This window comes from Anoplopoma fimbria, chromosome 15 (genome assembly GCF_027596085.1).
Source record: "Anoplopoma fimbria isolate UVic2021 breed Golden Eagle Sablefish chromosome 15, Afim_UVic_2022, whole genome shotgun sequence".
Taxonomy (NCBI): Eukaryota; Metazoa; Chordata; class Actinopteri; order Perciformes; family Anoplopomatidae; genus Anoplopoma; species Anoplopoma fimbria.
This window is the reverse complement of record NC_072463.1, coordinates 11653953-11668242: the sequence shown is the minus strand read 5'-3', so window position 1 is coordinate 11668242 and position 14290 is coordinate 11653953. Positions and strand designations below refer to the sequence as shown.

Genomic DNA, 14290 nt, shown 5'->3' with positions numbered 1-14290 from the left:
TCTAAAAAATGTCATTCTCCATTTGCGTCGTGCAGTTGGGACAAACTCACAAAACACTCGCAGGTGATAATGGACAACAGATGGTCCCCTTCATGGTCTAAAGGGGCGAGAGGAACCAGGTGGAGCGGTTCAGGTCTGTGCGGGGGACTGGATCCACCAATCTGCTCTTTTTGTAGGTTTCACAGTGTGGAGCCAACACACACGGTTAACACACATTCATGATCCTAATAGAATTAAGACATTTATTAATGATCCAAATGAATCTGTTGGATTGAAGTGAGGAATAGAAGAAAGTGACAAGTATACAGCCATATTAATATAATCTGCAAAGACATGGTGCAGTGCAAGTAAATGACTGTTTCACAGCCAGAGGTTCCACAGAAAGACAAAGAACAAAACGTATTTTAAAAAAGAGATATAGAATTATTACATAAAAATACAAAGGATCATATGTGTGTTATAATATAACTGTGCTAATGCTTATGCTTGTTTTTACTTTTTTTTATTAATTCTACCATACAATAGGCATAAAAAAAACATCAGTACGTTGACTCATGGCAACTCACTTTTTTTTAACTGATTCATTATCTAATGTCCCAAATCTGCAAAAGAACAAAAAAAAAAAAAAAAAAAAAGCTTATTTTGCCCCCCTACACAATAAAATAAAAATAATTCATTCAACAAGAATAAAGTCCATGTTAAAACCGGGAAACAAATGTCTTCTTTCTCTCAGACAATATTGTGTAAAAGTTGATCAAAGCTGTGTGTGTGTGTGTGTGTGTGTGTGTGTGTGTGTGTGTGTGTGTGTGTGTGTGTGTATAGGCTGACGTTTATTTTCATCCACATTTAAATGTAAAAAAAACAAAACAAAAAAACAACATGAATATAATTCATGTCTGTAGGTGACTGAAATCAGATTCTTGAAGGCATTAGCGGAGGACAATGACGCGCCGGACCTTCTAATCATCGGCCATATCTCACCGGCACATTTTCAAATCACAAACTTATCTGTTGGCCCGACGTGAGCACGCGCTGAGACCACACTGGGCGTTAAATGCAATCAACGAGACCCATTAAGGGTCTGAACCGGGAATCCACGTTCCTCCACAGCGGCCCCCCCCACCACCACCACCCCATCCCCCCAACACACACACACACACACACACACACACACACACACACACACACACACACACCAGACAAACACCAGCACTCAAGCACACATGTTGATTAGCGGTGTAAATATGCAATAAGTACTCTGTTTCCCAGGCTGAATGGAGGCGATAATGGGCCCGTTATCATATCCCAGTCAGGGGGGGGAATGGTCGGCGCTGGTTCGACCCGCAGAGAGAGAGAGAGGAGCCGCTGGGCCCGGGGCCCCGGGGGCCCGGGGGAGAGGGACGCTGATCTGCTCCCCGCGGAGAGGCGAGCGGAGGGCGGATAATGAGATGAGTCCCAGATATAATGCTCAGCGGCTTCTGTCTGACATGGAAATATGGTTATTATTCATTTACTCATGTAGGGAGAGCAAAAAAAAAACCCAAAAAAACAAATAAAACAAAACCTTGATTAAAGTTTTACCACCGCGCCGATATGCGCGCGCGTATTGACAGGTTAATGTGTTCTTTTATTAACGCAGTAGTCGTGTGGGCCTTGGGAGGGGTTATACAAATACTAAATGAATTTAAAAAAAAAAATCATAATTTCATAATAATGCATAAATCACCTCATGGCACGTACCGACAAAGTAACGTATTATAATAAAATAAGCAAACAATGCATTGAGATTTTGTGTCGCCTCAATGTGTCTATTTGAAAGTGGTAAGTTATTAATAATATTACCTTGAAATAACCTGACACGCGCAGTTGCGTTAGCTTGATATCATTTTCAATCAATAAAAAAAAGTTTTACTCTTCTAAATATTCTGTCATCAATTTTAAAACATCCTGATACCCCCTTTGGTCCAGTTTAATTTGAAGATTACGAGCTGATTCCTCATCGTGTTGGTTTGACTTCATTACTGTGAACATTAATGTAAATGTGTTTCCATAGATTGTGATGCCTTCGCTGACAAGGAAATAATCGGATTACTCTGTGACCCAGCAACTGAGTTATTCCAAAAGTCTGCAAACAGTGCGGATTATCTTAATTGAATTAATTCTCAATACACAGATGTGCGGCCGTTCACGCAGAGAGTTGCGGCAGCTGACCCCCGCGCGGCCGCTCCGCCGTGACGTCAGCGGCGTATAAAAGCAGAGCGTGCTCTCAACAGGTCCCCCCTTCAAACCAGAAGTCCGCATCCTCGAGACCGAGCTCGCGGAGTCGCGCATGCAACGCAGGGAAGAAAAAGTGCCCTCACACATTCACCATGACGCAGTTTTAGGAGGACTTTTCCTCGCGCAGATCTTTCCAGCACGGGACGTTTTCTTTCTTTCACCGAGCAACTTTCACGTCCCTCCGAGTTTACCCCCCACCACCCCACCCCCCCACACACACACACACGTTTGTGTCCGTGCCCGTGCCCGCCGCGCACCGGTGTGATGCCCGCCGGGATGTTCAGCATAGACAGCATCCTGTCCGGCCGGCCGAGCTGCAAGGAGCCGCTGCTGCTGCACCGGAGCGGCCCGGTGGTGCTGTCCGCCGGCCTCGCGGACTCTATCTACACCGACTACAACGGACTGTACTCGGCCGCGTGCGGGCCTTCCCCCTCCGGCGTCCAGTCCGTGAGCGGGACCCGGATAGGATATAACGGCTACTACTACGGACAGCTGCACGTCCAGGGCGCCGGAGGAGCGCCGCCGTGCTGCGGCTCTGTGCCCGGCCTCAGCCCGCAGCAGTGCCCGTGCATCCCGGCAGGTAGGAGACCCGGAGCCCGCCTCTCTTTAGAGGTTCATTCATGTTGAGGCGCTGAGCTGCTCATTTAAGAGATCAACACAGGATTCAACACACATGTGTTTTTTTTTTTCTAATATTATTCCCAGAATAAGGTTAAATAAATAAGGAGAATAAAAAAAGAGTTATGTGGTTTGCACAAGGTCACGCTTTGACCCCCAGATTAGAAGACAACAATTAGTATATGATATTATAAAACAAGGTTATTTGTAACAAAAAGAGATGAATGTTTTCATGTTGTCCTTTTGGTTTTTGTTTCTCTGACGTAAGGACAGATAAATATATAAATATATATATATATTGATAATGTTATGAGAAAAACAATGCGCAGGAACTCTGCACATTTACACAACCGACTCCAAACACTGCGAGACATTCTAAAGTGACGGTACATGCATGCTGGATGACATTCCTTTTGTTTGCTCGAGGAGCTCAGTTCTGTTAGTGTTTCCAGGTTCTGGTACTGGGCCGTTTCCAAAACCGGTGCTTTATTCATGAGTTTAACAAACTCGTTTATACAAAATCAAAGAGTAATGGAAAGAGAGAAAGATAACTATCTGCCCGCAGTTTAAGATAAGCCAAGTTTGGGTTTTTTTTTTAGTGCACGAGCAACAATATCCGCATGCATAAAGAGAGAGCAAGCGCAAGTGTCTTTTTGAGCACCAGCTGTAATCTGCGTGTCCAATGAGCGCGTTACTTCAGAGCGCTGACGCTGAGGACGCACCGCTGCGGCAGTGTCATTGCTCCAGGCATTAGGCTACCACCGTGTACTGACGTCTCTCTCCCCTTCAACCCGCCGTGCAGGCTACGACAGCCCGGGCTCGGTGCTGATCTCCCCGGTGCCGCACCAGATGATGTCCTACATGAACATGGGCAGCCTGTCGCGGACCGAGCTGCAGCTCCTCAACCAGCTGCACTGCCGCAGGAAGCGGCGGCACCGCACCATCTTCACCGACGAGCAGCTGGAGGCCCTGGAGGGCCTCTTCCAGGAGACCAAGTACCCGGACGTCGGAACCAGGGAGCAGCTGGCCCGCAAGGTTCACCTCCGGGAGGAGAAGGTCGAGGTGAGACGCGCTTTGGCTTTTCAAACAGCTTCATACTTACAGGCTGCTTCTACAATCACTTACAGGCTGCTTCTACAATCACTTACAGGCTGGATGTTCAACAGCTTTCACCTGCTCCTAATTTAGAGTTTAGTTTAGTTTAATGTAGAATGAGCAGGGTCATTACAGTAACGCAGACAATAACCCCGAGTTATGATAATAATAATACAAATACTAAGTATTATTATTATTTTGTGCCATATTGTTTTCCATAACCGATACATTTGAATTATTATACAGTATTTTTGTTTTGCCTCTCTCTTCAATTTAAGGGCCTATAAAATGTATCTAAAAAATTCAAATAAAAAGGAGGTCACGTAATTTTTCTTACTTTATAATAAAGACCCGGTTATTAGTTTATCACGAACATGTGAGATGTTGCAGTGTTAGATCTTTTTTTTAATGCATTTTTAAAATATTTTTTTCTTTGGTTCACCATTTTTCAGTGTGAATGAAAGCATAACAGATATGTTCAATAGATAACCAGCCTATGCATGAACACGTTTAATAAACATAATAATAATTATAATAATAAATTATAATAATTCTTCTTCTTCTCCTACTACAAATAATAATCATTCATTTGTATTATTATTATTATTATTATTATTATTATTATTATTATTATTATTATTATTATTAATCAAAGTAACACAGCTCAGCAGAATATTACGGATCACTTAACGGTATTTTAATGCGAAATTAAATTAAGAAAGTCACGCAACGTTAGTCTTGTCGCAGGTGGACTCATGGTATGAATAACGTTGTGTTATATTTCAGCAGTCTGTAAATAAAACTGAAAATATTCGATTCTTACTGAGGACAGTAACGCAGTGTAAATCCCGTTGACGCAAATGCGTGATTTGCTGCCTATAAATAAAAGTGATTTGAGGCGCTGCGGGAAGGGATGAAACATTACAGGCTAAAGAGAGAGACTTCCACATATCAACACACTGCACACACACGTTATAATACAGGTCATCAATGTGCAGTAAGTAAGGAACTGTGCAGGGTCACAGGAGAGATGTGTTAGGCCTCTGCGTTTACAGACAACAGGGAAAATGAAAGGCGACTTTTGGTTAATTAAGTCATTTATAATTCTGTAAAAGCAGATGAAGGAATGTGAGTTAAAAGGTGAGAGATGACGAGCCGTCTGACCGGAAACATTGAGGTTAAAATAAAAATAAAGCTAAAGAAAATAGTAAAAATCCTTCAGGCTTAGATATTGAAATGTTGCCTTTTTTTATTTTTTTTATTTTTTTTTGATCACGTAGGTTTGGTTCAAAAACAGACGCGCGAAGTGGAGGAGGCAGAAAAGGTCTTCATCAGAGGAATCAGAGAACTCTCAGAAATGGAACAAATCCACCAAAACGTCCGCGGAGAAAGCGGAGGAGGCGAAGAGCGAGGCGGACTCAGACAGCTGATAATACCGTGTGTGTGTGTGTGTGTGTGTGTGTGTGTGTGTGTGTGTGTGTGTGTGTGTGTGTGTGTGTGTGTGTGTGTGTGTGTGTGTGTGTGTACATATAGTGGACTCGACGGCATGCTGGTGGTGTGATGAAACGTGTTGCCATGTTGCACAGTTGTACATAATCTACATTTTTTTTTTTTTTTTTTTTTTTTTTTTTTTTTTTATTATTTACTTTCTGTTTGCTATTTATATTTAATTTAAGTTGTTGTGACGTCACGCGCGCCGAGGTGGCGGAGGACTGACCGACGTGTCTGAATATATGGTAATGTTATTATGGATATTAAATGTTGTAACGTTATTCATCGCGCTCTGCCAGCCGCCGGGGGGGACGACCCACGTGGAGCAGTAAACACACGTGGAGGCCGAGCAGACCTGTTATGGAGAAAATATGGAGATATAGACATTTGTGTTTTTTGTTGTTGTTGTTGTTTTTTTTTTTTTCATTCTGCAAAAATAAGCAAACCTACGTAAAAGGACAACGAATATTCATTAAAATATAAATGAAACATCATCAACATGTTGGTTTGTTTTTCTCTTCGAGGAGGAGAGGCGTTGATCTTATTGGACTGTTTCTTAAATATTTTAATAGTCTTAGAAATCGGGAGGACGGATTGGACAATACATTTGCATTTTTTTTTTTCATCTCCCAGTCTCTTTCTCAGATCTGGAGAGGGACAGATTTAAAGTAATAAATGCAAATAGGGAATTTGAATTTTGTTGGATAAACTTCACCAAATAAAATGGGATGCTAATGAAAAATGTCGCGAGTATTAAACTGTACATTTAGATTGGCGTTTTATTGCTTCAAAATAGCAAACTTACCTCGTTCATGGTTTCAATTTTTTTGTTTTAAATAATAGTAAGTAGCAGTATATAAAAATAATATTTTTGGTTATAAATTAACTATGAAAATAAAATAAAATAAATGATTTAATTCTCTTTATTTTGTCAAATACAGATACAGTGTGCAATGATGATTGCTGGGTAATATGTAAGTTGCTGCTGTCCAATGACACGTCTCTATTTGATCCTCTTCAACGATGACGTACGGTAGTTCAGCCGCAAAATGTGCGTGTTTCATAGCGTGGACTATGACCATAACTACTTTACGGCACTGGTCAGGACACAGGTAAAGCTGATAGATGACATGAGTAAATAACTCAATTCAATGATGCCCATGTCTATAATGCGTTGTTAACATAATTATTATGTCTCATAATCTGCTTATATCACTGTTCACAATTCTAGGCATTCATAAACATTCATATGCTTCATAACAATAATCATTACATATTCTAAAGTATTTTATAATGACTTATAAGGTCTAATATTATAATACTTCATATTTGCTGGTCACTCACTGACCTTTTTTCTTCTGGGATCATAGTTTATTATAATTCACATAGTTGTAATAATAAATGAACATATAAAATATGTAAAGGTAGAATTTACGATCTATTTTTGCAATAGATACAGGTGTACCTAATAAAGTGGACACTGAGGGTATGTCTCCGGCACAAAGAGCAAACAGAACAACACTATTTTAACCAAAGTGGTGACAGCTGTGGATGTGTGGAGCGTGGACTGTTTCAAAATGTTATTTGGAATCACTAAATGTTATGTGTAGAGCCTTTAAAATGTGGCGGCTAACTTCCCTTTTCTAAATGAAATAAAATAAACTTCACAGCAGCGAAGACCAAGGGGATATCAAACACTCAAGCACAGTTTTCAAAATAAGATTTATTTATTCAGCATTTCAAGATTAGAGCCACATGGAATCATTGTTAATTTGAGGGTTTGAGTTCCATTCTAAAATTTAGAATAATTAACACTTATTTACAGTCGGGTATTTTATAGGCTGATTTCAGTATTTTTAGAACCAAAATGGCATTTAAAAAAAATAAAAGAAATAAAAGTCTTTCTCAACTGGCAGTGTGAAGGTCTGAATGCTCTTTCAGCTCCTTCTCCACACTGAGAAATACAGTTAGCAGAAAATACCGTTAGCAGAAAATACAGTTGAGTTGTTAACCTGATATATTAAGAAAAAAACATTTAATAATAATCTGGGAAAAAGTTGCCCTCTGGTCAGAGTTGTGTGCTGGGAGGAAGCTTGTATTTCAAATTGTCTCTACGGCCCTGAAACTCGTGAATATTTGCACTAGACTAATCAATGAGTCTATAAAATGTCCAGATCGATGAAGACAAATGTGCGTTGAATACAAGTTGCTAAAAGTCACGTCTACAAACTGCTTATTTAGAAAAAAAACTGAAACAGTTGAAAGCAGCAGATCATGACGGTGGAGAAGCTTTGTTTTATGGACTACCAGATCAATTGGACTTGGAATTGTTTTGCACTCCTCTTTAACAAAGTCAGTTGGTGACCAAAGACATAATGTCAAAGTTGGTCACATTTTAATCCACTGTACCTATCCAGGAGCATCCGGCTCAAGTGTGTAGCTCCTGCTGTGATTTCACAGTCCAAAAATACAAAAGCACTTGACAACATTGTGGATGATAAGAGCAGAATAGTTCTGCTTAGAGACAGTCAATCAGTGGAGTTACCAGTGGCATAAGATCAAATCGGCCCCGGTGCATCGTGGTAATGAAGCACACACACACACACACACACACACACACACACACACACACACACACACACACACACACACACACACACACACACACACACACACACACACACACACACACACACACACACACACACACACACTCACATCATCTTATTGTCACTTGATAAAATAGACTTGAGATCGGACAGCATCAACATGAATTTTACCCATCAATCATTATTACATATCTGCATGAAAAAAAAGCAATTCATTAATTTAATTGAACAGATTTAAAAAACAAAAAATGTTTATGTAGAATAATCATATATTTTGCTCTCATCACTGACTATTTGACAAAAAAACAAGAAAACAAACAAAAAAAAACATAATGTCAATGGTTTGGCCTTTCCCAGGGAATATGAAGCAAATAGCACCTTTGACTTTGACATTGAGTGTACTTCTAAAAACTGGTGTTTTCCAATCAACACATTGTTGGGGTGTTCGCTCTCTTCATGGGCCCCCTACAACCCATGGGCCCCTGCGAAGTCCATATTTTTGCTCCTGGAAGCTTTTTTATAGCTGATAGTGAAGAGATATCCAGATAATATATGTTTTATGTTGCCACGCCAAAACAAATGGAAATTATTCAATAATTCCTCTTGTGTGTTATTTTTGTCAGCAGAAAAAAACAGCATATAGAGGGTCATGTAATACTACAATAAAGTAGTTCAAATCAGACACAAGTCTTTCTTTCCTACGGTGGTCAAACAGCAGGGACGTAGAACTTCAGCCTGCTACATGCTTTGTCACCATGCTGTAAAATAACATTCTATCATTCTCCAGGTTGAGTTTGAGCTCACGCCGAGGTCCAAATAACCGTTATTATTACTGACATGTGACATAATTAACAAAAGCAGGACTTAAAACTACAGATGAACACATAACAGATTTAAAAAAATTCCCAAAAAAGACAGAACGTCATCTGATTATCTCAATAAAGAGTAAAATGTGGTCATGAATAAAAAGGAACAAATGATTATCAGAGGTCAAAAGTGTTTGGCTCTGGGCTACCCAGGAGTCAATGTGTGGGACGGACAGAGATATGTTTCTGATTTCCTTTGACCATGAGAGCAAATCAATGCCCCATCCTGATCATAAAGCAGGGATAGGTTCGACCCAATGCTCATTTCAGCAAATGTGGAAAACAGTAAAGTAATGTTTCTGGCACCACATTCATTTTCTTGTTAATGTATGCTGTAACATTTTTTGGATTTAAATTACAATTTGATTCATGATTTTTATTCCGCAATGATCTCACGCAACTGTTTGTGTTAACCCCTTCAGAACCGAGTTTTTATTGTTTTTGCTCATTTTGCTTTTTCCAGGTTTTTCTTACTCTTCACCCATGAAGAGAAAAGGCTAAATGACTGAGACAGTATAGATGATTTTAGACATTATTGCACACATTGATAGGACAACTTGTTTCTACTACAATCTAGTTATTCTAAATGACTGACAACTGTGAACAGATAAGTTATTTTAGCAGTTAGGCAGTTGTGTCTATATATATTTCTTTTTTTATTTCTGTGTTTGTTTTAAGACTAATGAGGCTTCTTCCAAGTGGAATAAAACACACAGAGAAAATAAGTAGGTCACAAAAGCCACCAGGTCACACCATAGTACTCATGTGGGGTCAAAGATTGAGTGATTTAATCTGGAGGCTTCTCAAATGCATTTTAACATAAAAGAAATCTGAATTCAAAGGCCTCTTACTGTTGGTTTTTTGCTGCTTTCACACCACATCATATGGTCTTCCTCAGAACGTAGAGATTGCAAGGCTGACATGGAGACAGCTTAGTTGTCACTCATTACATAAACACAAGACTTAATGGTGGTATCACTTTCTGATTTATAGATCAGTTATAAGACATAATAAAAGACAAATTTAGGCTACCAGGTTGTGGAAAAGCTTAAACTACTTAAAATCCTCCTCCACCATAACATTATATAATATTATATAATATAATATAATATAATATAATAATATATATATATAATATAATATAATATAATATAATATAATATAATATAATATAATATTATATTATATTATATTATATTATATTATATTATATTATATTATATTATATTATATTATTATGGGCGGCACGGTGCTGGTGTGGTGGATAGCTCTGTCGCCTCACAGCAAGAGGGGCCCGGCTTCAATTCCCGGGCTAGACAGCCTTCTGTGTGGAGTTTGCATGTTCTCCCCGTGTCAGCGTGGGTTCTCTCCGGGTTCTCCGGCTTCCTCCCACAGTCCAAAGACATGACTCAAAGAACTGTCCAGGGTGAACCCTGCCTTCACCCAATGACAGCTGGGATCGGCTCCAGCCCCCCCCGCGAGCCTTAACAGGATAAGGATAAGGATTAATACTGAAGCATTCTTTAAGTCTGAATGTTAGTATGTTGTTGATAAATTGAACTAAAGAGCTAAAAAGGCAAAGCGTTGGTCATGCTGGAGGAGAAAAAAATACCAGCTAAAGGGATTTTTCACAACCTGACAACCTTAAAGGGCAGCTCCATTATTATCATTATATAAATATTATCATTTCTTATGGGTAACATCATGTTGTAGCTGGTAAAAAACTTGCAAAGTAAGCAGATGGGAGTCGACCTTTAAAGTTGTACTTATTAATGGCTTATGATTGATCTATAAAACATTAATGATTTAATAAAAATCGCAATATATTAGTAACAACATACGGTTTACCTTTCTTAGAAAGTGGTACACGTGATTAAATATGGGAGATTGAGAGCTCGGGAAAAAGCTAGTAAGTAGACATTGAGTTAAAACATTTTTATCTTTCAAGGTCAGAAATAAACTTTCTGGGTCAATCTCAAATTCATATCGTTGTATTGTCATTTTAAAACATATGATGTTTTATGAGAGTAATAAACCATCACATTAATGATGTCACCAGCTGCCTGCAGGCCTGATGTCCATTGTGAGGGACATTTGAAGAAATCTACAAATGCACATTTAGCAAGGTGAGTGTAGTATGTAGTCCTATAAAAGAGATTTGTATGTATAAATTCATTTTAAAAAGTTTAAATGTGTCTTATCCCACTTCCTGTTTTGTCTGTCTGCTGGTCTTGTGCAATACCTTACTCTGTCACATGGCAACTGTTATGTCAAAACTGGACATTTAGTGGTAGGTTAAAGTTGATCTAGTTAACATGAAAAAAATGCATTCTCATTTGCTGAAAGCAAGAAACAACCTCCGGTTCTGAAAAGAAAAGCCAGTGATGAAATGCCTTAATCTTGCATTCTCTCTACTGACCAGCAGGGGGCGACTCCTCTGGTTGTATAGAAGTCTATGAGAAAATGACTCTACTTCTCTCTTGATTTATTCCCTCAGTAAACATTGTAAACATGAGTTTATGGTCTCAATCTCTAGTTTCAAGTCTTCTTCAATACAGCATGATGTTCATTTAGTAAATGATGCTCCATTTAGAGTCAAACAGACCATAAAGCAGGGTATGCTTTAGGGCGGGGCTACACAGTGATTGATAGGTTTGCTACCACGCCATCGCTACCACGGTGTTATTCAGTGTTCTTTTGTACTTGAAGACATCGGCTGTTAATTTTCTGGTCACATTTTATTTAAAGTATGTTTATTTCACTAAGTTAGCATCCCACTTTAAATCACGTTAACGTGAATCACCAAACCAGCAAGCTAGTGCCCACGCTAGCTAGTAAATTATTACCAACATTTCCTATGCTGTATCTGGCCCTGCTGGGCATTGCTCCTCCCCTTTCTCAAAATATGGCCACAATGCTAAAAATAGGGCTTAAAAATGGCCGTCCACAAACCAATGAGTGACCTCAAAGCGACTGAGTCCATTTCTAATATACAGTCTGTGCCAATACCAACAGATATTTGATGTTCATTCCGACTGACACAGCATCTTAAAGGGTTCATTTACATTTGAAAAGTGTGGCTTTCCTAGTATAATTAAGTATAACTATATTTTACTTTAAAAAAGTATAATTCTACTATCAGATACTAAAATACAAAAATCTATCATATTGGTACTGGCACTGAAGTATAAAATAACACTATTACAAAAGTTTGAATGTGTCTGGATGTGTCTAATTGTTTTATTTTGTCAAATAAAACCATTAAATCCACCCAAGACAGGACAGCTAGACTTCACCTAAATATTTCAGGTTCGAGGTTTTACAGACTGCTACACAAAAGCTTTTGAGTAAATAATAAATATGGACATCCACAGTGTTCATTTTCTTATTTGCACACATTGGAATATGGAAATATTTTATTCAGATTCTTTACTAAAGTAAAAGTACTAAAACCATGGTGTGAAAATAGTCCGGTAAAAGTCCTGCATTCAAAACCATACTTAAATAAAAGTATGTAAGTATTATCAGCAAAAAGTACTTAAAGTGAAAGTATTGATTGTGCAGTAAAATGTTCCCTCTCAGTGTTGTACTATTATAAATGATGTCTCTGGATGATTTATTTATATTTCCCTCTCAGACCTAGTGCAGTAGAAGTATAGAGTAGCAGAAAATGGAAATATTCAAGTATACCTCATGTTTATTAATGTATTAATTATTTTATTAGCAGTGAAACACCATTATTCAAGAATTACCATGTTATATCTTTAAACCATTAGTTTGATTGAAGCACTTTTGTGTCACACTAGTTGATGGAAACACAACGATTCACATACAATTAACTAACATCTGCAAGAAAACGCCTAAAAAAATATGTTTATATACTGGTAATTTACAACAGTTTAGAAAAATATGTTTTTGGCTGTCTACATTACGTTTGCCACCAACATAATGAGGAAACCCTATCCACCTACACTATTGGAGTATGTGTGTGCTGATCCCAAAAACGCCCCTGGGTGCAAACGGCAGATATTGATCAATCTATCAACATATCACCAGTGTTAATTAATCTTAAACAGGCCGTGATGCTTTCTCCTCATTATGCTTTGGGTCAGGAAGAGAGCGAGGTAACGGCAGCCGTCTGAGGTGACTTTTGAAAAACAGATTAGAGCCGGGCCCGATCAGGCTCTCCGAGATTTGGCACCCACACAAAACCATGAAAACACACCATCCCTATTAATTCCTTGTATGCACAGCGGTGATTTATTAAGTGCCTCGCTGCACAGCACCAGTGAGAGACACAAAGCCCAAAGCCAGAGTCATTAATCTCTTTTTCAGCAGCAGCAATTTTGTATTTCACAAATTTAATACATGGCTTTTTATTTTTTTTATTTTTTTTAAAACCATTATTTCTTTGACCTTTTTATGCACAGTTCCCAGCACTTGGAAAAACAAAGGTGGAGTCCAAGAAAAATTAGGTATTGAGTTAACTTTTAGAGTAGATAAATCTTTGCTCCATTTGAAAGCTTTCTGTAAAAAAAAAAAAAGAAGTCCTTTTTAATTCTTTTTCTTCTTTCTGTGGGCGAGCTGCTCTTACGTAAACCCAGCAGAGGCCTAATTTATTTACTCTTCTTTGCCCGTGCACCTCCACATCTTACAGTATCAGAGCCGACTGTGTGTGTGCGCGTGTGCGTGGTGGGCGGGTGGAAGCCTCTGAATGATGCTGTTAGTGTTCTGGGGGTCTGGAGAGTTTTAGCAGTCATGGATTTGGCGGCTCGACTGACAGCTCTTGGGTGGATTCCCTGCTCTAAAGATAGACAGGGGTGTTGGCTGCTCTGTGGTCCACGTCCAGAGACATTTCAGAAAACGGTCTCCCTCATCGCGGCCGGCTCTCCGTCGTAAACGAAAGCTAAGACAAATAACGCATATTTTTACAAATGTAAACTTCCTCCTATGTTATTACCATACTTCCCTGGGATGACGCGCGGTTTGGAGTGTGTTCTTGTTTTTCATCCACAACTATCTTTTTTGGCCCCTGCGTCTTTCCAGAGAGCCCGAGTCGTGAGGCCGCATTAGGGGCTGGATGGATACATCGATACGCATAAAGGCATGTACAAATACACGCTGCTACCACAGCCATTTAAATACCCAACATGTGGCTGCAGTATATGGAGCTGCCTGCTAACTCCCTCACCACCTCTGGCATCACTTACAAAGAGATTTATGGAATTAAAAGTGCTTTGTGAATTTGTGTCTATTTTACAAAGGATTTAACAACTTTATGTTAAACTTAATCTAAACTTTATTTTGAATTTGTGATCTTCATCAACATGTCAT

At 39.0% G+C, this 14290-nt stretch overlaps 1 protein-coding gene across 1 annotated transcript; it reads left to right on the top strand.

Annotated features, from left to right (window-relative positions):
- Positions 1-2541: 2541 nt before the first annotated feature.
- gsc (goosecoid) lies at positions 2542-5420 on the top strand. The gene is made up of 3 exons (XM_054614608.1): positions 2542-2857; positions 3698-3957; positions 5271-5420. The coding sequence occupies exons 1-3, from the start codon at positions 2542-2544 to the stop codon at positions 5418-5420; spliced, it is 726 nt and encodes a 241-aa protein (XP_054470583.1).
- The last annotated feature ends 8870 nt before the right edge of the window (positions 5421-14290 follow it).